The sequence below is a fragment of the Labeo rohita genome, chromosome 9 (genome assembly GCF_022985175.1).
Source record: "Labeo rohita strain BAU-BD-2019 chromosome 9, IGBB_LRoh.1.0, whole genome shotgun sequence".
NCBI lineage: Eukaryota > Metazoa > Chordata > Actinopteri > Cypriniformes > Cyprinidae > Labeo > Labeo rohita.
Genome location: NC_066877.1, coordinates 13,971,129 through 13,998,705, shown reverse-complemented (window position 1 = coordinate 13,998,705; position 27,577 = coordinate 13,971,129). Strand labels below are relative to the sequence as shown.

At 35.9% G+C, this 27,577-nt stretch overlaps 1 protein-coding gene across 1 annotated transcript; it reads left to right on the top strand.

The window, feature by feature from the left end:
- Positions 1–27,172, top strand: gdap2 (ganglioside induced differentiation associated protein 2). Its single transcript, XM_051119247.1, has 14 exons — positions 1–228; positions 1,586–1,809; positions 3,508–3,647; positions 3,835–3,988; positions 4,615–4,703; positions 4,809–4,885; positions 5,194–5,353; positions 9,325–9,475; positions 11,472–11,548; positions 12,683–12,759; positions 14,314–14,453; positions 15,927–15,981; positions 17,605–17,748; positions 25,914–27,172. Exons 2-14 carry the CDS (start codon positions 1,613–1,615, stop codon positions 25,953–25,955), a joined length of 1,503 nt encoding a protein of 500 aa, XP_050975204.1. The 5' UTR covers positions 1–228; positions 1,586–1,612; the 3' UTR covers positions 25,956–27,172.
- The last annotated feature ends 405 nt before the right edge of the window (positions 27,173–27,577 follow it).

Below are 27,577 nucleotides of genomic sequence, written 5' to 3'. Positions count from 1 at the left end.
ATGGTCTGTGTCCTCGTGAATCAGCTGATCAGGAAACTCGCTGAATGTTGCAAACACGATGTGTTGACCACAAGCAGCTAAAATCACATTTTAACAATGACCCATTTAAAAGCGGAAGCTCAGGAAGATGACAGTGATCTGTAACTCTATCTTTAACGGATAATTTCGAGCTAATGTGGTTTGTTTTTGCAGTAGGAAGGACTAAATAGCTGCACCATAGGACGTCTGGTAGGTTGCTGGTCAATGTGATTGTTAGTGGTTATAATTTGTTGCTTTTTCATCAAGTCGATATAAAGCTGTGTGGTTGGAATAAGTATGACATGATGCTTTCCTTCAATTCCTCGTTGAAACTGTATTGTTTGTATTGTGTCTATTGCAGTCTTGGATAAAATTTTATGTATTTGAAGAAACTCATAGCTTTGTTGTTGTTGAAATCTAATTTGGGGAGTCGACCTTTACACATGCATCTCATTTCTGCTGAATATCTTATCTGTTCCTGAAGTCCTGTCTGTCTGCGCTGATAGAGCCTCTCTGTTGTGCTTGAAAGTCAATTATGTTTATGAATACTACACTTCTCACACTGCAGCTGGCACGGAAAGTCTTGCTGAATACAATTATCACATATTTTTAAAAAACTGAGAAGACATTTAAACCGTGTGGCTTTATGAATTCGTTTGGAAGAAAGCAGCACACTGTATAATACTATATTTTTGTAAACGTGAGTTAGACATTTTGTGTTTAACCTCTGACATGAATATCTAGATTTAAAAACACAACACTTTTACTAAATTGGTTCTCAGTCAGGGGGCCGGGGCCCACTAGAGGGCCCCAGCAAACTTCCAAGGTGGATTTATTATTTAAAAGGGGTGTATTAAAATAATCAGACTTAATTTAAAATAAGGATATATTTAAATTAAAGTATTGAGCTATCAAATATGTGACCCTGGACCACAAAACCTTAAGTAGCAAATGTATATTTGTAGCCAAAAATACGTTTTATGGCTTAAAATGATCAATTTTTTTTATGCCCAAATCATTAAGATATTAAGTAAAAATCATGTTCCATTGAAGATATTTTGTAATTTTTCTACCATAAATGTATTGAAACTTTTTTGATTAGTAGTATACATTACTAAGAGCTTCATTTGGACCATTTTAAAGATGATTTTCTCAATATTTAGATTTTTTTGCACCCTCAGATTCCAGATTTTCAAATAGATGTATCTCTGCCAAATATTGTCCTGTCCTAACAAGCCGTATGTTAATGGAAAGCTTATTTATTCAGTATAAATCTCGATTTCAAAAATTGACCCTTATGACTGGTTTTGTGGTCCAAGGTCATATTGTCTTGGACAATGGTGGCCCTCAGAATGAAAAAAAAGATTGAGAACCACTGTTTTAAAATACATTTAAATCCACAGTGATTTTACACACCATTTTTGTGCCTGAAAGTCACTCATTTAACTACTTTTTACATGTTTAAAAACTGATTCGGACATCACTGTGTGTATGCATTTATGTACTGATATAGCCCAGGTCAAACTGAGGTCTGTTTATGTGTCAAATGCTTCTATGTGTCTTTCAGTTCAAAATTGCCCAGTGAAGTGACAGCATGGATCCCTTGGGAGCTCGTTCCCAGTTTGTGGAGGTCCAGAACCTCTCCACGTGGGACCAGCCTCAGGGAGTCCAGGACGAGGTGGATGGAGAAAACCACTTAATGGAAGAAGATGACCAGCTGACCAGTCAGCTCATTTCCTTAGAGTCCCCTTTCCCCTTCAGACAAGACATCAACAGCAAAATTGTACTATTGTGAGTGTTATTTTCTCTGAAATCTCTTAAGCATTCTGTTTTACAGCTACTCCACATTATTTCAACAAGAATCGCGTAATAAACAGACTACACATAAAACTGTTTAAAGCATCAAGATTGTCTATAAATGTAACTACTGGTTTGCTTAGTTCACTAGTTTAAGATTTTGTCTTAGTTTAATCGTTTAACAATTTAGACCTATGTATTGTTATGTAATACTGCATTGTGTTTGTGGCATCAGCTTTTTGCACCAGCCCTGATGATATTGGTGTCTGTTAGTCATTCCCTTGTGCACACAAATCCCCCTTATAGCTGAATCACATGTGACTGTCTGGGAGGTCCTTTTGGCTTTCAGAACGAGCTTTGTTAGGGCAGGATCAAGCTTTTTTTTGTTCTCTCTGAATTCATAGTTTCTCTTTTTAAAGAAAGAGGAAATTCATTGCATGTAACTTCTCTTTGAAATCCAATTCATAAAACCAGTCCTTCTGGAAATTCAGGCAGGAATAGAATTAAGCAGTATAGTTTTATTCTTGCAGGATATGTTCATAGTGACTGTCATCCATCTGACTTCTGTGTATATAACTGCAAAACAATACACTGCGTTCAAAACTTTGTGATCAGTAAGATTTTTGTTTTGTTTTTTTTTCTAAAGAAGTCTTTTATGCTCACCAAGGCTGTGTTTATTAGATCAAAAATAAATGTAATCAAAAAAAATGTAATATTGTTAAAACATTATTACATTCTAAAATAACTGTTTTTTATTTTAATATACTTTAAAATAAAGTTCATTCCTGTTATGCAAAGCTGAGTTTTCAGCATCATTACTCCAGTCTTCAGTGTCACATAATCCTACAGAAACTATTCTAATATGCTGATTATTATCAGTGTTGGAAACTCTTGTGCTGCTCAGTTTTGTTTTGTTTTTGGATTTCTAATTTTTTCAGGATTCTTTGATTAAAAAAAAAAATAGACAAAAAAAGAATAGCATTTATTCAGAAAAGAATAACAATGTAACAGTCTTTCCTACAGTCAACATATTAGAACCACTTCTGAAGGATCACGTGACACCCAAGACTGAAGTAGTGATGCTAAATATTCAGCTTTGTGTCACAGGGTAATATAATAAATATTTCACAATTTTACTGTTTTTCTGTATTTTTGATCAAATAAATGCAGCCTTGATGAGCATAAAAAACTTCTTAAAAAAAAACTTTTTTTTTTTGATCATTTGTCTTTTGTAAACCAATATCAGACATTCAGCAAGATGACACAATTATATTTAGACTTAAAGTTATAAAATATATATATATGACCATGTTATTTTAGTATTTTTTTATTAATATTTTGTGCTTTTATTTCATATTTTAAGTTTAACTTTATTTTAATTTTGTTTTGTGCATTTGTCGTTTTTTGTTAGTTTCTATTTCAGTTTTAGTCTAATTTTAGTTCTTAAACTTTAGTTAATTTGATAAGTTGCTAAGGTACCTTTGATTAGAAAGGTAAATTTCTAATCAAAGTTTTAAGTTCGTGTTTTTCATTGAATATTTGTATTTGATTTTATTTCAACTTTATTTGAATTGCCAATTAACTGTTTTATTCTACAATAACAATGCTGTTGTTTGTATGCTAGATTTGTTTTTCATAGCTTATATGATGTTCTGTGTCTGACATGCTATATATCATTCCCTCGTTTTACAGTAATGGAGATGTGGCACTTTTAAACTGCACTGCGATTGTCAATACAAGTAACGAGACACTAACGGACAAGAACCCTGTATCAGAGAGTATCCACAGATACGCCGGACCTGAGCTAAGGGATGAACTACTCAAACTGAAAGGTAGGGGGTGCTACCAGGATAGCAGATAGAGAACTGTTATCTAACCATGAACTTAAACTGTTAGTTTTTTAATTTCTGTTTGTGCTTGTTACACAGTTTTGGAACAGATCTTATCTCATTTCGCTGGTATGTCATTTTGTATAACTTTCACTGGAGTGATATGTTTGTGTGTGTGTTATTTTTCCAGGATGTCGGACCGGTGAGGCAAAAATGACAGAGGGTTTCAACTTGGCTGCACGTTTTATCATTCACACAGTTGGACCCAAATTTAAAGCCAAGTACCGGACAGCTGCAGAGAGTTCTCTTTACAGCTGTTACAGGAACGTCATGCAGCTCGCCAAGTAAGCCAGATCATTCCAGCTAATTCTGTGAGATTGTTGCACAAGTATTAAAAAAAGTGTCAGTTCATATGGACTGTCTGGACATTCTGACATGGTTAAACTAAGCAAATATAACTAGTTATTCTGTCTGTTAGTCACTCTATAAGATCATATCAGACGTTAAAATTAAAAACAGTTGAAATATGGTCTAATCAAATATTTTAGGAAGAACTTGTTTTCATGGGTGTAATAGTTCCCCAAGGATGTTTAGTAAAATAACACAAACCTCTATGTTCAGTGCTTGATTATTATTAATAGTGATGTCTGATGATGTAAAAAATAAACCTCATGTGTTTGTGGAAAGAAAGGAAAAGATATAAGATTTAGATTCAATCTTTGGATACATTAGTTTTTGTGAAATTGACCTCACTCTTGTCTAAAGATAAATGCCATTCATCTATTATTTGTAAATGGCTGTTTGTATTAACAAGAGGTGGTGAAGATTGTAATTGACTGTGCAAATAACATGTCATCAAAGACACTCTTATCTTTTCCTATATGGAAAAACCCACTGACTAATGTAAACTATGTGTAATTTAAGCGCATGCAACATATTTTATGTTTATTCATTGTGTTTCTCTCCTCAGGGAACATGCCATGGCATCTGTGGGTTTTTGTGTGGTCAGCACAGTCAAAAGGGCATATCCTCTGGAGGACGCCACACATATAGCATTAAGTAATTTCTGCTTTAAAGTTAAACATCATATTTGAGGCCGCTCCTTCCTGATGACATTAAGAGGGATCTCATCAGAATGTGTTTCCCCCACATTTGTGTTTCTAGGGACTGTTCGTAGATTTCTGGAGAACCATGGTGAAAATATTGAGACAGTTGTGTTCACTGTTTCGGATGTTGAGGAGGTGTGTGGCATTTCGTTTTCACTGTTATGCAACAGCCTCCATGCTTTAACTCTCTCGTGTGCTCTTTCATTTTCTTATGAAAATCTTGTTTTGATTTAAAAGCCAGCTTTGTTTGGTTTGTGGGTGAAACTATCACCCAAGCTGAGTTTGAGCTGCAGCATTATACATTAGCGATTCATGTGTTCCTCACTAAAAAAGAATTCACACATACAGAGGAAGATTTGTGTTCAATTTGTTTAGCATGTACCTAAATGTGTATCTATGATTGATTGACACTAAATGTTTTTGTAATTGATTCTGTTTTCCAGCCAGTGTACAGAAAGTTAATGCCTTTGTATTATCCACGCTCAAAAAAAGAGGAGAGGATCGGCCTGCCTCTCCTCCCTGCCGACATTGGCAATGCTGAGGGGGAGCCCGTGGTCCCAGAGAGACAGATCCGCATTGCCGAAAAGCCAGGAAATCTAGAGGGTGAGCTCAAATAATTGTTCATTGTATCATCATTTCAGATATTTCAGGTAGATGTACTATTCAAAAATTTTGAGATTTGAGAAATCAAAATTTCTTTGACATATAAGAGGTCATTGTACTATAAAAACATCCTGTAAGCTTCAGAAATCAAATTTTGTTAGTCTAAAACAGCTTATACTGAATCCAATCTGCCAAAACGACAGGTTGTGGAATGTGCCACTTTATGATGTAATAGTGTGGCTAAACTCCGCCTCCCCAGAAGAAAATCAATGCCTGCTGCTACATCACTGCCTGTTTAGCCCCACCCACCGATTTGCACATGTAGTGTAAATAACGAGAGAGGCAAATGCAAGTCTATGCAGAAACCAAATGATAAAGATGTCTCTAAAGATAACAAGATGCTGTTCAGTGCCAAGTTGTGGAAAAACAGTCTTTGCATTGCCTTCCTTCTGATTCCAACATTAGGAAAGAGTGTTTGAACTCTATTTTGTTCAATTTTGTTCACTTCATTTTACCGCAGATTTGTTTGCAAATAAGGCACAGTTCGAAACAGGATTTTCAGAAAGATTGAAACTAAAAGAGAATGCTGTACTGACTGTATTGGATCCGACGATGTTGTTGCAGCACAAAATTGTGAGGAACTGTTTTTATTGCGCGGTCACTATTGCTTTGTCTGTTATCACAGATCGTTTGATGTGTACTGAGTATTCATGCGTTTTTAACCTAAATCACATCAGCGTCCATCTGTGAAGGATTTACACTGTCAAACATACACAACTGTTAGCCAGTCATACGAGTGGGTGTTTATTTCCGAGTCTACAATCCGGCATACCTATTTAAACAGAGCGTTCTGATGAGGGGCATTAAAAACAGGACAGAAAATAGCAAATTACTTCTAAATTATAATGTTTTTATGTACAAACCTTTGTAAGTGGACTTCAGAGAATGGTATAAAATAATTTAAAGAAAAGCAGTTCATGACCCCTTTAAATGTTTTTCAAAAAAATCTATTATGCTCAGCAAGACTGCATTTATATTTAAAGAAAAATACATGAAAATAGTAAGTAAAAAATGATTAACATTTAAAATGGATGTTTTCTATTATAATATATTTTAAAATGTAATTTAGTCCTGTGGTGCAAAGCTGAGTTTTCAGGAGCCACTATTCCAGTTTTCAGTGTCACATAATCCTTCAGAAATAATTCTCATATTCTGAATTATTAACATTAACATTTAATATTTTTGTGGAAGCCGTGATAATTTTTTCCCCAGGGTTCTTTGAATGGAAGGTTCAAAAGAACAGCATTTATTTGGGATAGAAATATTTTGTAACATTATAAATATCTTTACTAATCACTTCTGAACAATTGAATGCATCCTTGTTGAGAAAAATATTAATCTGCTTCAGATTACTGACCATCAAACGTTTCGAACAGTAGTGTAGATATTTGGAGACATTTGGAGAAAATTCTTTAGAAAAACTTTCATCAGGAAGACATGTTTTTACACTGTGCAGTAATGTGTTTGATTTACAGAATGAAAAACATGACTGTTTTCCAATAATGTGATAAAATAATGAGTATGAGCAGCATGCAGCTGATCAAGAGTCATCTCTTCCTCCCCGGCTTTTCATCTTGATCTGTTGTAGGTGTTTCATGAGTTCAGATTAGCTGATGCCACCTCTTTGTCCCACAACAGGTGCTCTGACTACAGCAGAATCTTCTGCGTTCAGGCAGACCTGTTGTGGACACAGCTAGAGTCAAGTGTGTTTGTGTGTGTGTATAGGCACCAGCATTAAAATGCCTATATGAGAATGAGTGAATGTTTGGCTTATTTGCTTGCCATAGCACTCTGAGCACATGTGTATATTTATTTGTTAGTGGGAGATTGAATTTGTATATTTGTTGGCTGCCATTATTTCAAACCCAGATCATGCAGACTGTGAGCCAGCTGTGTTAAGGTGATCAAGTCTCGCTAGAGCTGGTTATCCAACTCAAACACAGTGCATAGGCCAGGTCCCATGTAAATAAACACTGCACTTTCCTGACTGTCTTTGAATGCTTTAATCCAGGGCATGGAAAGGCAGCCCAAGGTCTGTCACCAACTGAACTAATAAATAAGCTCTTTTCAAGTTAAGGTCATTCAATATTCGGCTTTATCAGTCTCGCTTCTGAATGTTTGCTTGAGCCATTGAAAATTACAACAAGCTGTAATCTGAACAAACATGATCGCTTAACCAAATTTACCTCGGTATACAATATATTGAAGTGGCACAACAGTTTCTAGACTTCCTTGTTAATATTAAGTTAAGGGTGAAGTGTGTACTTTTTTGGGCCACTGGTGTCAACAAAAGGAATTGGTGAAAAATTCAATTTAGTCTGCCACTGGCCAACCAGATGTTAAGGCTGTTTAAAAGACAAATGACTGGTAAATGTTTTCCCAGACAACCTACTTAGCTATATTAGTTTAGTGTCTCTTGCATCACTTCTCATTTTCTTCCTTTACACATAATTTTTTAAATGTGCTTTTCAGTTAAGTATCCTTATGTATATAAAAAGGGAGGTAGTGTTCAGTCAGCTGGTCATTATAGCGAATTAAACCCAACGGTGTGATCAGGACCCTGAACCAAAGCTGAAGTCCCTTACTTAACATGCTTAGCAATGGAATACCACAAGGTTCGGTGTTGGGCCCGTTTCTGAGGCAGACGATGCGCAGTACACAAAGTTAGTGTGAGATTAATCTTTATCACATCTGTTTTATTAGGATGTAGATGTTTTATTACTTTTATTGCTATCTTTGGTTGGGCCAAGCCCTGCTGATGGTTTTTATTAGGATCCGAAGTGAAAGCCATTGTAGAACTGGTTTTGCCTCACCCTGTCACTGATCTGTCTGATCTCTTCAAACTCTTTTCCTCATTAATGGCATTTCATCATGTGAAGCAGGTCTGCCTGTCATTCTTAGAGTAATATTAAAGACAGCAGGTGACTAGGCCTTCACTAATACAGCCCAGCTCTTATGGATTAGTCTATAAAGCCATGTAGAGGTCTCAAAGCATGCCTCAAACCATACTCTTGCCTAATCAGCTTTCTCCAGTTTTTCTTTTTCTGCAAGTTCCTTTAATGGTCATTTAATTATATTTTATTTGCTTTATTTGGTGTGCCCTGTATAATATATAATTGTTTACTATTTTGGTTAGATCTTTGTCTGTCACAAAGTTTAATGTCACAAGTGCTCCTGAAATCCAAATAAATTAAAGCCAAAGACTTTACTAGAAAGATCAAGCACTGATGCTCTCTGTTTAGCGAGGAAGATCGTAAAAGGACCATATGTTGCATTACAAAAACAATCTCATTCTTTGATTCAACATGGTGCAATGAATTTAGCCAAAGATAACCATGGGAGACATCTGTGTCAGATTGAGTCCTGAGGATGTCTTACCCATGACTGATCCTCTTATTTACCTGTTAATGTCTTTTTACCTCTCTGTCAAAGGTGTTTCTTTTATTTCTGGTTGGTAGTCTGACCAGTGACCATGTGGTTGAGCTGAGGAAATGAGAAACGTTTTGTTTGTTGTTCAGACTGGACTTTCTTTTCATGTCTGTTCAGATGTGGCAAAGGTTGACCTGTAATAGAGATCTGGCATACACATGTAAACAAGAATAACAGACGAGGATTATTTTCACGTTTTGCCTGGCTGTAGATCACACACACCACTGGCTTTCCCAGCTCTGATTGAGGGTGGGAGTTCAGGTCTGGTGGACTGTACCATGTTGTAGTACTCATTGAACCTGGTACTGGTCATTCCAAGTGTGCAATAGTATATTTTAATGTTTATCACTGCAAAAGCATTTGCGCTTCGGCAGATTTTTATGGCGCATTGGTTTTGTTTTTCTTGTAATATCCAGAACTGTGTAGTGATCTAATATAAGCTAATAAGTACATCATAGTGATATTAATCTGATTTTCTGCAGATGACTCCGGGGATGACTCACTAGAGTCCGACCTAGGGCTGGTAGGAAGTCATGCGTTTGCTCGTATGGAAGGGGATGTGGATAAGCAGCGTAAACTCATCCTTCAGGGCCAAATGTCTGAAGCAGCCCAGCAAAAACAGCACCAAAGGAAGTAAGATGTCTAGTTTTCTTGTCGTACTCTCACCTTTTATAGCTACCACATTTTTTAATCAAGCCACTTACAAACAAAAAAAAATCAATTTCTAATATTGGTTTCCTATTTTAATATACTTTCTAATTTAATATACATTCCAGTCTTCAGTGTCACATGATCCTTTCAGAAATCATTCTGATATGCTGATTTATTGTCAGTTTTAAAACTGTTGTGCTGCTTAATATTTTTTTGGAACCTGTGATACTTTTTTCTTTAATTCTTTGATAAATTAAGTAAAAAAAAAAACAAAAACTGCATTTATTCAAATTAGAAATTTTTTCTAACAGTATAAGTCTTTAAAGGAGAAGTCCACTTCCAAAACAAAGATTCACATATAATGTACTCACCCGCTTGTCATCCAAGATGTTCATGTCTTTCTTTCTTCAGTCGTAAAGAAATTATGTTTTTTGACAAAAACATTTCAGCATTTTTTACCATATAATGGACTGATATGGTGCCCCGATTTTGAACTTCCAAAATGCAGTTTAAATGCGGCTTCAAACAATCCCAGCCGAGAAAGAAGGGTCTTATCTAGCGTGATGATCGGTTATTTTAATTAAAATAATACAATTTATATACTTTTTAATATCAAACGCTCGTCTTGTCTTACTCTGCCTGGACTGTTTTTATCCGGTTCATGACAGTTAGGGTATGTCGAAAAACTCCCATCTCATGTTCTCCCTCAACTTCAAAAACGTCTTATATCACTGTGTTTGATCTTCTTGGCATGTTCACTTTGCAAAGACTGGGTCAGTACTTCTGCAGCTATGTAGGATAATTTTTAAATGATTTTTGAAGTCGAGGGAGAAAATAGTTTTTTCGACATACCCTGGCTGTCTTGATCCAGAATACACAGAGTCCACGGAGAGCAAGGCAAGACGAGGGTTTGAGAATAAAAAGTATTTAAATAGTATTTTATTAATGAAAATAACCGATCGTTTTGCTAGATAAGACCCTTCTTCCTCAGCTGGGATCATTTTTAACTGCATTTGGGATCGTTTGAAACCACATTTAAACTGCTTTTTGGAAGTTCAAACTCGGGGGACCATGTCAGTCCATTATATGGAGAAAAATGCTAAAAAGTTTTTCTCAAAAACCATAAATTACTTTACGACTGAAAAAAGAAAGACATGAACATCTTGGATGACAAGGGGGTAAGTACATTATATGTGAATCTTTGTTTTGGAAGTGGACTTTTCCTTTAATATATATATATTTTTTATCCATTTAACACATCCTTACTAAATTAAAGTAATAATTTCTTTAAAAACAAAAAAGAGAAAAAAATTGACTGACCCCAGACTTCTGAATAGTAGTGTATATTATAACACAAAAATTCTATTTGAATAAACACATTCTTTTTTTACTTTTTATTTATTAAAGAATCCAGAAAAGAGTAGCACAGGTCCCAAAAAAATATTAAGCAGCACACCTGTTTGCAACATTGATTATAAATCGGCATATTAGAATGATTTCTGAAGGATCATGTGATACTGAAGACTGAAATAATGATGCTAAAAAAAATTCAGCTTTGTATCATAGGAATAAATATTTTAAAGTATATTAAAGTAGAAAACTGTTGCAATTATATTTCACAAATTTACGTTTTTTTTCTGTGTTTTTGATCAAATAGTCTACATTCTTACTGAGTCACCACAATTTTACTACAAGCATTTGTTATCATGGCAAATGTTTAAGACACTGAAAACACAGCATAACCAATAGCATCCTAACAGCTTTTAGCCATGTTTAGCTATGTGATCTCATTCATAGTCTTTATTATTGATTGCAGATTTGTTTAGTTTATTGTAGAACTGTGTACTCTGAGTTTGTATGTATGTTATTTGTATGTACGTTTGTATATTTTCAAAGAATTCTGATTCATATCAAATCCTTTACATCACTGCAAATTGCTTAGATGTGAAGTCTTACTTTTAGATGTCTTTCATTACAGCTATAACCGCTGGCTTTGCAGAGCTCGAGCAGAAGACCTTTCAGACATAGCAGCATTAAAGGCACTATATCAGACAGGTCAGTTTTTGTCTCTGAGTGTTTATGTATTTTAATTGTTTTATGTAAAAGAATTGTATTTTAAGTGTTTTAATTGTGAAGCTGTCAAGTTAACATAATACATTAGGACAGTCAATTATAAAAAGCATAGCATTAATAAATTAACCAAGTTAAATTACTTTTGACACAGTCTTAAAATGAATCACTCATGAATAATTTAATTAATTGCCATATCAATTAATTTGACCAAAATATTAAATGGTTTTACAGCCCTAGGTTCATGTACGTCGACTTCATCGTAGTAGTTTGATATAGTCTGATGTTTGCCTGTTTTATCTCACATGTTCTCTAGCACGTTCAGTCGTTCTCTTTGTGTTGCTGTCTCTCTGTATATCTTTATGCACATGTGGACTTTGTGTTCTCTCCATCTGTGTGTTTGCACTCTGGGCAGGAAACCTTTGTTCTGCCTCATTGAGCTTAACATCAGGAGGTTCTGTAATCCATTTCTCTCGTTTCACAATTTCAGAACAAAAAATAACCACCGAAGTAACGGTTTCGATATTGTTAGGTATTTATCATCATCATCTCTTTTTTTGTTTCTTAGCTCAGATAGTGTTTAAGCTGACCTACTAAGTTCAAAAACTCATGACGTTTTACCACAGACTGTACACATTAGGTTTGCCAGAAGCTATTAGTCCTGCTAAATTTAATCTGGAATTTCTACTTTTAATCATATGTCAGAAACCCGCAAAACAGCACTTTTCATAAAGCTGAACCTCTAAATCACATTAACTCACTTGACCGAAGGGGGGCAGACTTTCTCCAGCTGTACACCTCAACATGCATGTTCGCAGTGCCACGTGAGGATGAACTATATGAAGACATCTGGCTACGCACATCCAGATGTTTCTCATAATATAGTGCAAAACATGTATTTTAATGTGTATACATAACTCAGTTCTGCAGGATGAGTTCATTAAACAGGGTGAGGCTGAAATGCATAATGTGTTTCTCCAGATATGCTGCATGTGAGAATGTTGTCAGCAGAGGAAACAAATCTTTGAGGCTGAATTAGGGTTGGGAGCTCATGTACCTCATGCATTCATTCCTTCCGTTATATAGTTCGATCACAATGTTTTTTTTTCTAATTTTCAGGTGTTGATTTGTGTGGTAGGACGGTCATGGTTGTTGTTGGCAGGAATATTCCAGTTACACTTATTGATATGGAGAAGGTAAATGAGAAAATGCCCATACTTCCATTCGTCATCTTCTGTGAATGAGAGTAAACTCATTTTACTGATTGCCCTGTATTGTTGCACCAAATGTTTTTTGCACTAAATGCTGCCTAACCAAATGAAAGTTTAACTTAAAGGGGTCATCGGATGCAAAGTTCACTTTTTCATGTTGTTTGAACATCAATGTGTGTTGGCAGTGTATGTACAAATCTACTCTATAATGATAAAAATCCATGCAGTGGTTTTTAATTAAGCTGTAAACATAATATCCCCTTTTTCAAATCGAGCCATTCTCAGTGCAATGCATGTGGGTTGTGGCATCACACCCACAGAGGCCGCTCCCACGATAGTTGATTGACATGAGCGTCTTACCTCAGATCAGCTGTAACAGTCCAACCTCCGTTGTTTTGCTGCTGGAGCAGGGATGTAAGTTAAATAAGTACTGAGCGATTAAGGTATTGTGTTGCTGGATGTAATAATTAACATAATAGTCGTCACTTACTCCTGACATCTGAGCCACTGAAGATGCAGTAGATTAAGTTTGTTTGTGAAAGGAATGCACCTCCCGATCTACATGAATGCATCTATGTTTGCACAAATCATTTGTGATCCAGCTTCACCTACAGCAGGAGTATAAGTATATCTTTGCAATCACCTTTTCTAATAACATGCTAGTTAGCAAGTCTAGCGGCTAAATACGGCTAAATGCGGCTAAAGTAAACAGGCTCGTCACTCCACAGAGAGAAGAGAGGGGCGGGGCACGCAGAGCTCATTAACATTTAAAGCAGCCTCGACCAGAACAGGATGATTTTTGCAGAGCTGATTTTTTTTTTTTTTTTTTGCAGAGCTTTGACAAGGTAAAAAAGGGTATTGTTTTACACTACCATTGAGAATTTTTAACCAAAGTATATTATAGACTTTTCATTAAGACTCTAAAGATTCATATCAACTTGACCCCGTCCGATGACCACTTTAAATTTTTAAAAGAATGCTTAGCTCAAAATTTCTATTTAGATTTAGTACACCTTTTAGATTAAAAATTCTGTTTGAAATTTGCATTTGTATCAAAAACTTTGATTTCTTTTTCTATTTAAAAGACTGACTTGTTAAATATCTACTAGACTGCAAATGTGAAATTTGACTACTGTTTACATTGTTTATGTAATAGATTAGTTCACTCAAAACTAAAAATCCTGTTATTGTTTACTCACACTCATATCAAGCCTGTGTGGGTTTCTTTCCTTTGTGGAGCATGAGAGAATTTAAATGTCAAGTAGGTGAGTACATGATGACTAAATTTTCATTTTTGAGTGAGCTGTTGCTAAAAGTAATAGTGTGAACCTACTTATCCATACTTGGGGGACAACTTTGAGAAATAAGTTCAAACTGACAAAATGTCCTCATTTGTTAATCGCACACACAATGTAAAAATTATGGAGATGCAGAAAGTTTCTGTTTGAGCTAGTTTTAGGAACTGTTTTAGTGCAATAGAAGTCTATGGAAAGTGCCAATTTAGATAACTAAGTAAATGTGTGTGTGTTTGTGTGTTAGGCTCTGCTGTATTTCATCCACGTGATGGACCATATCACAGTGAAGGAGTATGTTATGGTGTATTTCCACACACTCACCGGTGAACACAACCACCTGGACACCGACTTTCTCAAAAAGCTTTATGACATTGTGGACGCCAAGTAAGAGCTATTCCTGTTCCATTACAGAGATACTAGAAACCACCCACATTCCCTGCTCTCTATGACCTTACAATGTTTTTGAGATGAGTTGACCCAATTCTTGGCTAAGGTATTCTTTAAAACCATAACTCAGACTCGCATGGAAAAGCTAATCACGGTTTCATATAAATGCTGGCTTGGTTACTGTTCGTTTTTATGAGCTTCTTGTGCCAAACAGCACTGTCTCCTTAAACCCAAACACACCACATATGTTGTGATAATCATAAGGGAATGTCTATGTCTCAGGCTTCCTGTTCTTTGAATGTCATGAAGATTTATACACAGAAGCTCGACCCTTTTAGCTTGGAAAGCACAGAGTCGTGTTTCGACAGGTTAACCAACTAGTTTCACTCTAAATAGGTGCTTAAAGGTGATTGATTCTTCTAAGGAAAGTGAAATAATATTGCTTTTTTCAGAGGACTTTGGGAATTTTCAAAGGGGGGTTTCTGGTTATCAAGGTTAGAACACTGAGAGTGACTGAAATGACTTTGACACCTTGTAAATCTGAGAACTCCATGTTCTCCTCTCGCCTAACTGATTGAAAAAAGCAGCAACCATCACCACCAGAGGCCTACAAACACTTGCATAGATGGAGCTCCATGCAATGGCATCGTAATTGTGTGTTAACAATATAGTCCCCTTAATCGAACAGTCCTCACAATTGCTGTTCTCTTGGCCTCTTTGTCCAAAGTCAAAACCGTGGGAGGTGATCGTGAGGTCATTTATTCGAAGGACGCTCTCAGCATGCAGGCAGAGCAAACCACAGTCTTGAAATAAAAAGCAGAAAAGCTCTCCAGCTCCAGTCCCTCACACTTTCCGTACATCGTGGAGATCAGCGTGACTCATAACTTTGAGAGCCAGGCCAGTTTGACTCGTGTCATTTATTATGAGGTATCAGCAGAGCCCAGAAGATCATCATTGTGTTATTTATTCTCGAAAAACATTGGTCTTTGAGAAACTGTTTTTAAAGATGTAGTCCTCAGCAAGAGGTTCTGTAATGGTTCTGTTAGCAATCACAGGCATGTTTATGGCTCAGTTAGCCAGTGATGCTATCACTCTCTCCGACCCCTGCTCATGGGTTTGGACGGGATGGGCCGAGTCCATCGTGGGAAAGGAGAAAGGTTAACAGACACGTCCCTTGCGCGTTTCGAACACCCCTCCGCTTTTGGCCGTCCAGATCTCTATCCATCTGTGTGTTTTGGAGAACAGCGTGTGGCTTGGACGCGGCTGCCCCGCTGGACTCGATTCACCAACTTTGCTCGTTCTTAAAAAATGCACTTTAGCTCCCTTTTTAATGGGTTTATTGTTTTTGTTAAGGCAATAATCCAAGCGTGCCAGAGGAATTCACTATTTGTGTGTAATAAGTAATTTGTTGGATGTGTTGATAATGTTTCAAAAAGCATTTCTCGCAAGGCTTTCCTTTTGTGTTTTCAGGTTCAAGAAAAACCTGAGAGCTTTCTACTTCGTTCACCCGACATTTCGCTCCAAGGTAAATGTAATCAGTTCATCAGCTCATATGTAAGTCCATTAAAAGCAGCTCTAGATGTTCATCTTGTTTTTGAGCTTTTCTTTCCGAGTTTGTACAGGCCCATGGTCTGATTCACAGCGGTTTAGCTCCACGTGTTGCGCGTTGACTAAGAAAGACCGTCTATTAGTCTGTGTAACTGAATATGTTGAAAAGCGTCTCTCAGACCGCATTGAGATTCATGATGTGTCCGCACTAAGTGTTCCGTAGTGTTCCACAGAACCTATTCAGGTAATTGAAGTGCTTATGAGAGCGTGTTGCCTCTGCCAGGCTTTGCTTTCATTTGTGAAATTATTCAACAATTATGCTTTGTGCACTCCAAATGTAGAGGAACCCCGGCAATTAAGTGTCAGATAATTGTTCGTTTTAAAATGCGACCATTTCAGTCAGAGAATGCTCGGGCATTGTAACAATCCCAGGTGTGAAACGTGTTCGAGCATTAGGGCTGAGTCATTGGTGTAAATGCTGAAAATGACTAAAGCAACAGCTTTAGCAGCTTAAGAGTTCGCCTTTAGCAACGAAACATTTAATTTAGGTACAGCTTCACAAATTTTGTAGCTGTGTAGCATTTTAAATGCTGTTTTCCTATAGAGTTACATTTGAGGTAATTTACTATATAATGTGAGGTAAACAAATGATTATAAATGCCATTTGTAATGTCACAAAAGATTTCTGTCAAACAACTGCGGTTCTTCTAAACGTTCTATTTGTCTACAAATTTTAAATGATTATTTTGTACAAATATCGAAAAGAAATTGGGTTTTTTCAGGAAAACATTCCAGGATTTTCAAAGGGCTTCAAAGGATTCTACACGATGAGGAATAAGTGTCTTATCTAACGAAACGATCAGTTATATTGTTAAAAAAAAATAAAAATTATACTTTTTAACCACAAATGCTCATCTTGCACTAGCTCTGCCTCCATGACTTCACACAGTACGTAGTCACATTGGAAAGGTCATGTGTGATGTAGGCGGAAGTATCGACCCAGTGTTTACAAAGTGAATATGCGAAGAAAGTCAAACGCCCTTAAAAAAAAGTAAAATGATGGACAATTTTGAAGTTGAACCGAAGTACACCGATGAAGAACCACGCATGACCTTTCCAACTTGACTATGTAATGCGTGAAGTCACGGACAAGCATTACAGAGCTAGTGCAAGACAAGCATTAGTGATTAAAAAGTATATCAATTTAAACATTTTTTTTTTTTTAGAAAATGACCAATCGTTTCGCTAGATAAGACTTATTCCTCGGCTGGGATCGTGTAGAGCCCTTAGAAGCTGCATTGAAACGGCAATTTGGACCTGCAACTCATACTGAAGTCCACTATATGGAGAAAAATCCTGCAATGTTTTCCTCAAAAACCTTCTTTTTGACTGAGGAAAGAAAGACATGAACATCTTGGATGACATGGGGGTGAGTACATTATCAGGACATTTTTATTCTGGAGCTAATCCTGAAAGCATGGCATACCATTTGTTAAAAAAGAAAAAGGAGAAATTACATTGTGTTTCAAGACCTAATTTGGTACCCTTTTCATTGACTGAGATGCCACTTTCAATCTGATGCTTTTGTGATTCCCATCAGGTCTCTACATGGTTTTTCACAACGTTTAGTGTATCAGGCCTTAAAGAGAAAGTCCATCACATAGAGAACCTACAGCAGCTCTTTACCTGCATCCTACCTGAGCAGATTGACATCCCTCCGTTCGTCCTGGAATATGACACACGGGTAAGTCAGTGCTTTACCACACTACAGTTGTCCTTTGAGGGTAAAGGACAATACACTTGGAAAAAGAGGTGTGGATGTAACTTGACCTTTATTAATTTTTTCTGTATTTAATCTGTAATAAATTCTGTCAACATTTACTCACCGTCAGTTCTTCAAAACCTGGAACACCAAAGAGAGAGATGAAGAATGTTTATAGAATCATTTAATCTGGTTTATAAAACTGGTCTGACTTAAGACATGAAATATTATCTTTTGTTTCATAGAAGAAAGAAGTTCATAATATCCTGGAACAACATAAGGTTGGGTAAATTTACATTCATTTTTGAGGTCAGCTATTCCTTTAAGAGAGTTCAACTTCTGATAAAATACATTTTTATATATAAGTCTTCAGAAATACACTGCTGTAACACAACCACGCGTCAAAAGTGGCACTTCATCCAGGGACCATGCTGCATGTTCTGGTTTACAGATGGCTAAAGATAGTCTCAGTGTCAGTTCCGTTTGAGAAGCACGAAGTCTTTTTTTTGTTTGTTTCTGTTTGTACTGTCTGCCTTTGCATCTCAAACCAAATATTTTTTTAGTTGTTGTCACGTACAACTACAGTTAAGTTCTTGATTGCTTCTTCACAGATCACAGACAAAACAGTGCTACTAAATACAAAATTAGGAAAAATAATAATACAAAAACAATGAAGTGACACTGTCTGTAATGAGCTTATAGAGTTTAGTGCACGTGTCATGTTTTTAAGCACTTCTAGGAAATTTATTAAGCTTCAACATGCAAAACATTTTCCCTGTGCTTAAGGTAATTGAAATGTACAACTTGTGACCAATTTTAGATGCAATTATGTGCAAATTCTTTAAACTAGTTTCCCTGTTCTTTAAATGCAGCCTTTAGCACAGTTTTATTTTTGGTGAACCCGGTATATAAAAATATTCACTTTTTTTAGGTCTTAATGAGATCCCTTTTTGTTTTGAAATGGATTGCGTTTGGCTTGTGGAAAAGAGATGCTTAGAGGCTTATTTTTAACTCTTGACCCAAAGTATGGGTGGAGGAAAGTCTTTCCTTTCAGACTGAAAGAGGCCTCAGCCGTGAGAAACTCAGCCGTCTTGTGTGCTGTGCTGCCGCTTGTTTTGACTCAAAGGAACACATCACATTTTATTTCTTAAGATTACTCTTCAACTACTTATGTGGGATAGGGTGACATTTAAGGAAGCATAGAAACAAAAAATCAGTCACTTTGGAATATGAGAAGAGAAACATTTGAAAATTATGGCTTTAGTTGTCTGCCATTACAGGAACTTAAAACATTATGACGTGTCATTTAACATGTTTTTCCTTTGACGTGGAAAACATTGTTTAATTTCAAATTATGCGTTACCTTTGTTACCACTATTGAATCCAAGCAAACTGCTCAGATCCTAATGTAATAAATGGATTTGTCACAGCTAATAGCAGACCATATCCATGTATTGATTGGACCCATCTGGACTGCACTCGTTATTTAGCTGATTTTCATTCTGTCATTCCTGAGCTCTTAGTTTTGCACTGTTCTCACAACATGCACATACACGTGGCATTCTTCTAGAGTTTCATTCTAGGTGGGTGGTGTTACCTAGCAGTTAAAAATCTGGACTGATAACCGTTAAGGTTAAGTCATACTAGGGAAGAAATTGAGCTACACTGTAAAAAATAAAAAACACAGTTTGTTGAGTCAGCTTAAAATAATTTGTTACCCTGCTGCCTTAAAATTTTAAGTTCAGTCAACTAAAATAAGTTTAGTCAACTTGAAATGTTAAGTGGTACTAAGTAACAACTTAGATATTTGTGTTTGCTAAACTTAACAGATGGGTAAGTAACCCAGCTGCCTTAAAATTTTAAGTTGATTCAACTCAAATATATAAGTTGTCACTTAGTATAATTTAACATTTCAAGTTGAATAAACTTAAAATTTTAGTTGACTCAACAAATTGTTTTTTACAGTGTACCGCCATTGTGCCCTCATTTAACCCCATGCGCCCTGTTCCTAGTGCTGGGTAAAAAATATTGATTTTAATCGATTCTCATTTTTACGAAACAATATTGATTCTTAAATCCCAATAATCGATTAGTCTAGCCTGTTTTCAGTTAATATACAGAACACTGTAGCGCACTCTCGTCCAATAAATCGCAATAAGCTTTGTGCTTGTCACTTTTGATATGAAACAAAGTCTCAGCTTTTAAATTGTGTCCGTTTTATAACATTTCATACAATATATGAACTCTAGAGAGGAGCATTTTGCTAAATATATGCAATATATTTAGGGCTGTCAAACGATTAATCGCTATTAATTGCTTATGTTAAAATAAAAGTTTGAGTTTGCCTAATATATGTGTGTGTACTGTGTGTAATTATTATGCATATATAAATACAAGCACATTCATGTATATATTTAAGAAATATTTACAAGTATATGTATGTATTATAATTTTTATAGAATTTATATTATATATAAATAAAAATATTTGTCTTAGATATATACATTAATTTGTGTGTATTTATATATACATAATAATTACACACAGCGCACACACATATTAGGCTAAAATAACTCAAACTTTTATTTTATACGCGATTAATCGTTTGTCAGCCCTAAATATATTACATATTCTTTTTTTTGTTTTTTTTTTGTTTTTTCCTTAAAACAAATTTGGCATGTACCTGATATTTCCAAAATAATCGATGTCAAATCGGACTAGAAATCGAATCAGATTGGAAGCTTGTGAATCAAAATCAAATGATGAAATTTGTGTCAAAACCACATTGATTTAGAATGATCCAAATGCAAGTGGGTCCAAAATGTTTTGTGGTCCGAATGCTCAAACTACATTCAGAAATGCATCCGACCACATCACATATGTAGTGTAAATGCTTGTCTTAATGTCTGTGAGACAGCAAAGAACCATCTACTCTAACCATCTACTAATCTTTAACACCACACCTTTTATTTTATTTTATTTTATTCTATTTCATTTTCTGCACACACAGTTCATAACACAAATCGATGTGACCTTAAGAGTAGTAGTTCCTTCTGAAAAACTATATTATGTTCCTCACTGTATGGTCGAGTAAGTTTGTTTCCCTTCTATATTTTAGATGTTTTTTTTGTCCTTCTGTTTTGTTCCTGGGTTTAAAGGGCACTGGATTAAAGTAAATGAAAGCGGGATAGAAAGCACAAAGGTGAGGCAGCTGTGAAGAATCGATCATGCCACTAATGCGTTAAATGGATGGTCTTTCTCGCGCCAGGTGCATGTCGCCCTGTATTTATGTGTTCGTTGAACAAGAGTGCAGACACCCAGACTTAATTAGAAACACTTTTTTCCTGCAGGCTGTGCGAGTGTATTTCATTTGCATGAAAACATTTTGTACTTGTACTTTAATACAGTATGTTAACACGAACTTGATGACACTTTGGGTGAAAAATACACGCTTTAATAGGTGTGTCTGATTTTTGATTTTATCCCTGCACTCTTCCTGTTTGAGTAAACGTCAAATCAAACTTTAGATCAGATGGTCGTATTCAGTGGTAGTTTTCACAGAAAAGCAATCGTCAAATTCAGGATCCTTTACATATGTACACTAACAGGGAATATTCCACATGTTGCTTTTGTTGAAACCAAAAGCTTTAAAGTTTTACTTGATGGCTCAGTTGGACTCTGTGTTTTTATTAGTAGTGGAAACTGTGACATTGGAGACTTTGTAGAGATTAATGTCTTTAGGGAATATTCAATGAATGTGTTTGTCACATGAATGGACAAACCCATTTTCTCTTAATGTGTCTGGCCATATTTTATGCGTGTATAGCGTGTGTTTTTGGTCTCGCTTTAGCCTTGGATTCACTCCTGGACTCCCGGACTCCCGTGCTTAAGTATTTCCTGTCATTCTTTGATTACCCAGGAAGTTCATGGGCAGGAGGGGAAATGGCAGAATGTGTAAGCTTTTAATGCCAATTGCACTCAGCTTTACTCTCTTTGCCCATACGAATAGATGCAGTGCCATGGAAAGTCCAGCCGCAGTCACCTCAGTTGACTGGGTTCAACTTTCCATAAAGCATTAAAAGGCCCCAAAAGGGTTTTTTATTTTGGATTATCACCTCTATACTACTGGCGTTGTTGGATAGTAATAGGCTACAGTAGTATGTAATTTGGATTATGTAATCGAAGGGGCCCTACAATCGTTTTCTGATAAATAAATGATAAATGAAGGCATTAAACAGTTATTTATTTTTAATGAAATTTAAAATTTAACCCTTTTATTTGTGGCCAAACAAACAGAGGTTTTTCTGTTACGATTAATACATGGAAGAAAAATTGTGTGAATGTTCTGTTACATTTTTTAAATAATTGTAGAATTTTTTTCCCTACAATTAGGTGGTTAATCTTGTTGTATTTTTTTTTTTTTTTTTTTTTTTTTTTTAAATTAGCCATAAATAGGAATATATAAACACATGCATTATACTGTACAAAAGTAATACAAGACTAACACATTTGTGACCCTGGACCACAAAACCAGTCTTAAGTCGCTGAGGTATATTTGTAGCAATAGCCAAAAATACACTGTATGGGTCAAAATTATAAATTTTTCTTTTATGCCGAAAATTATTAGGAAATTAGGTAAAGATCAAGTTTCATGAAGATATTTTGTAAATTTCCTACTGTAAATATATCGAAACTTAATTTTTGATTAGTAATATGCATTGCAAAGAACTTAATTTGGACAACTTTAAAGGCGATTTTCTCAATATTTTGATTTTTCTGCACCCTCAGATTGTATCTCGGCCAAATATTGTTCTATCCTAACAAACCATATATCAATGGAAAGCTTAATTATTCAGCTTTCAGATGATGTATAAAGCTCAATTAAAAAAAATTGACACTTATGACTGGTTTTGTGGTCCAGGGTCACATTTATGTTACATGTTAAACTGTACTTTTATTTTGACAGGTTGTCGGTTAGTTTTTGCGTGTATACACTATGATATAATGCTAATTTTCTCAAATGAAGCGGTAAAATTCATATGAAGTGACTCTTGCAGCAGCTCTGAAAATGAAGTTCATGTATTTATGTCGTCATATAATGAGACGCAAAGGCCAAAAACCACCGCGAGCCTCACGTGTGCTTCATTATTTGTGTAGTAAACAAAGCCGCGTCTCTGCCATTCATTCACATAGAGCCAAGCGGAACATGGAGGATTCATATTTAAACCGTCTTTTTGCATTTTAGTATTCACAGACGATAATCCATATCGTGATTCGAATTAAGTGAGAGACCTACTTTTGATTTATTCATCCAAAAACTTTTGGCATTCCGCGCGTCCACGTAGAGACAGAAATGACATGCCGTTGTGTAATGAAGATAAATAACATAAGACTGTTTCATTTGTTTAATAAAAGAACAAGGTATAGACCTGTTCTCTAGCAAAAGGTAACCTTAAATGACTTCTGTTGTGATCTGGCAGAAAATAAAGTTTACTTGACCTTTAAGGAGGGTGGGTGGTGCCGTTGGGGGGGCGGGCCGCCCCCTAATATAATGGCAGGGGAAACACTGTGTTCAGTAGGCCTTCATCTGATTTCTGAAGAAAGCAGGAGTGGGAACACAAACAGACTTGAACCCAGCTTACTTTGTTGTAGCGCTACATACATAGAGCACTATCATTCCTCATTTGACCACATACAGAAATAACTTTCAACGAGACGTATTAAAAACATGCGATGCAGTCGTTGCATTCCGAAACATGTCTTAAATCCAACACAAGCCTCCAGTTTAAACTACTAATGTTTAATGAAAGGATTTAAATGGGTATCAAAAGCACTTTTAATTAATTCTGCCATGTTTTGATTAAAATGTGAATGATAGGAAACTTCATATGAGGCGTTCTGTCTGAATATGTCTAATTAAAACAAACTGTTACGGAATATATAAACTGAAATCTAAAACAAGTATTTGAAAAATTAGACAAAGTACAAAATCACATTTCAAATGTGAGAAAAAACCCTGCACTGAGCAATCCTGTCAAACCCTCTCTTCATTTGAGTTAAGACCACACACCACTGCGCTGCTTGTTTCTTTTTAATGAATTTCCTGTGCTCTTTGAAACAATTTACAGCATGATCTCTTTATGCGTTTATCTGACCCGAAGGCCCTAAACACCTCTGTTAGATTCACCTCCTGAAGCTGTGAGGTCAATCATCTGCCATGCTGTGAGTCATACAGTAGCATCAGAGCAGACATTTGTTAAAGAGATAGTTAGCCCAAAGATGAAAATTCTGTCATTAATTTCTCACCCTCATGTCGTTCCAAACCCGTAAGACCTTTGTTCATCTTCAGAACACAAATTGAGATATTAATAATCCAAGAGCTTTCTGACTCTGCATAGACAGCAATGCAACTGATACTTTCAGGGCTCAGAAAAGTAGTAAGGACCAGTGTTGGGGGTAACGCATTACAAGTACAAGAGTTATGTAATCGCATTACTTTTTCAAGTAACTAGTAAAATAATGCATTACTTTTTAATGTACAAGAAAATATCTGAGTTACTTTTCTTAAATAAGTAACGCCAGTTACGCCACTGACAGCTCTTCTGTCTCCATGTTGAGAAAAATCAGGAGTAAGCGCAGAGGCATTGTGTGCCCCATGTATGGTTACTGTAGTTCTAGACTAAATGTGAACATGCATTACTCATCTCACTTACACAACATCAGATTCAGTGTTCCTCCAAATGAATAAAGAACAGCGAAATGCGAACTCAGAATATGACACACATCTGCAATAATTGAATGGTAAATAACACAAATAAATAAATACCCTTTTTATATTTAATCCCATTTTATTTACCAGTGTCTTTGCTGATGAGCTTTGATTATCAAATTCAATCATACTAATAAGATAACAAAAATGTGACCCTGTATATGTATAAAAATGTATATTTGTAGCAATAGCCAACAATACATTGTATGGGTCAAAATTATCGATTTTTCTTTTATGGCAAAATTCATTAGGATTTTAAGTAAAGATCATGTTCCATGAAGATATTTAGTAAATTCTGTACCGTAAGTGTAACTTTTTGATTAGTAATATGCATTGCTAAGGAATTTTAGACAACTTTAAAGGTGATTTTTCGCAATATTTAGATTTTTTTTTGCACCCTCAGATAGTTGTATCTCAGCCAAATACTGTCCTACCCTAGGAAAGCTTATTTATTGATGTATAAATTAAAAAAATATTGACCCTTATGACTGATTTTGTGGTCCAAGGTCACAGATTACTTTAGATAAACTAACAATTGTGCTGCTTTTTTTTTTTTTTTTTTTTTTTTTATTACTGAAGAGTGTCGAACTTTCTTTTCCTGCATTCTGCTGTATAGACATGAATTTACTTTTCCTTCAGCCTGAGGCTTATTCATTTCACTTTTTGGTGTAAAAGGGCTAGTTTTTTTTTTATATTAATAACAAACAAGCCTGTGACATCAGTGGTTCAACTGTATTGCTATGAAGCTATGAGAAAAAGTATTCTTGTAGATTCATAAAAGTAAGGTTGAACCACTGATGTCACATGGTCTATTTTAACAATGTTTTTACTACCTTTCTGGGCCTTGAACGTGTCAGTTGTGTTGCTGTCTACGCAGGGTCAGAAATCACTCAGATTTCATCAAAAATATCTTAGTTTGTGTTCTGAAGATGAACAAATGTATTACACGTTTGGAACGACATGAGGGTGCAATTATTGACAGAATTTTCATTTTTGGGTGAACGGTCCCTTTAATTCCCAGCACTTTCCAGTGCTCATTTGTTTATTGGAATCCTAAAATACTTCTTCAGCATATCCTCAGAACCACAACCTTAATCAAATACTTGAATAAATATTGACCTTCTGAATATTTGTATTCTATGGTAAATGCAACCTCTTGGGTTGATGTACAGTGCAGCTACATGTAAATCTATCTTCATATTTGTGCCGAACAAGCTCTCTAGGATGTAGGCGTGTCTTAAGACAGGGCCTCTTGCTAGTTTGCCTTTGACTTTTTACAGAAAGTTAGTGCCTCTCAGCCAGTCTGCGAACAAAGGTAACCTTTACTACTGTATCTTTTTTTTGACTGTACTTAAGAATATCATCTCTGCTCTTCCAGGTTAACAGCCCCTATTATACAACTCAGTCCTCAGGCCTGTGATGGTGTCAGATAAACCCAGAACTGAGGACAGGACCTGACACTTTCACACTTTTCAACCCAATGACCCCGACTCTGATGTAAACAAGATGAACGCAGTTTAAAGCGCATCTTTGTCGTTCCTGACCAGCAAGTTTTCTCTGTGACAGTGAGAGACTGTCGATCAATAATGCTGTATAAACACATCCTGCTGAAACCTGCTGAACGTGCCACAGACCTGTACCAAACGCAGATGTCACCGAAGGAACCGCCTGCCTGACCAAAGCTGTTTTTGGATGAGGTATGCGTGTGTGTGGTGTGGAAGAAGAGACTGAATTTGAGAAACATGCATAACAAACATAATAAACCAATATTTTGTACCAATGTGAAACACATGTGCCAGTGTCTGCGTGAATAATGGCTGGAAATAGCCGAAACAATTCTGGTTTTAATTTCTTACGTCATTGTCCATCCAATCATCTAAAAAGCCTCATATTTTGGTATATATTTTGTTTTGTGGTTTCATTTAAGCCTGCAAAGTCACTAGAAGGAGCAGCGTTTTGCTTTTATCTTGCTTCTCTTTTTTCCAGTTATAAGCACTTTTACTGCTTTATCTGAGGTGTTAAACAACCATCACTACAGTTTCTTGGGGTTTGACAGGAAGCAACTTTTCCTTGTGTGTGAGCGATGTGATGTTGGAAAGATTGCTTGGTTAAGCTCTAAAATCAGGTTGGCCTGTTGAGATTTCTTTAAGCCTATTAATAATAGTACTTTCTTTTATTCATTTCAATATGGTACATCAGTGTTCTGGTCGCTTTACCTGAGGTACACTAAAATGTTCCAGTGCGCCAGTTTGTATTTCTTTTGAAGCAGGTTTACAAGCACGGCCGAAGAAATGTCGCGGACAGAGAGCTGATCTCAAAGTGAAGCACTGTAAATAGATAAATGTAGTTACTGCAGATGCTGTCTGGTATTATTCAGTTTTTTTTTTTTTTTTTTTAGTCAGCCGTTACTGTAGCCGTGCAGTGATTCATGTGTTAAATTTCCTACCATTTAAAATGAAGTATGACAAATGAATTATGATGATGAAGAAAGTAATATTTGAATAAACAATATAAACATTTGATGTTATCATTAATCTTCGTTTAGCTGTCCTTATTGAATTATTTTGTTTAATTGTATGATATTTTCAGTTTGTCGCTCTTTGAAATGGGTTTCGAATAAAAGCAACCTTTTGTTTTCTAATGTCTCACGTGTCTTTTCTTTAAAGGAGACATATGAAAATCTGACTTTTTCCGTGTTTAAGTGCTATAATCAGGTCCTCAGTGCATCTACCAACCCAGAAAACATGAAAAAGAACAACCCTCATATTTCATATTTCTCTCCCATGACGTAGTAAGGGAATCTTATTATATTACCGCCCCCTAATCTGCATGTTTGCACCCACAGTGCCACTATTGTTTCCAGTTCTAACACCTGGCAAAAGTTCAAGCAAAGCATTCAAACTGTTCTGTCATTTGCTGCACAGACGAGCACAGAGCACTATTTAGAGTCCCAGTCTCAGACAAGAGAGTAGTGGATTTATTGATTTATTTACTGTATATTACGCTGCTGCCACACAGATCTAATATAAAAGTGATTTCTTT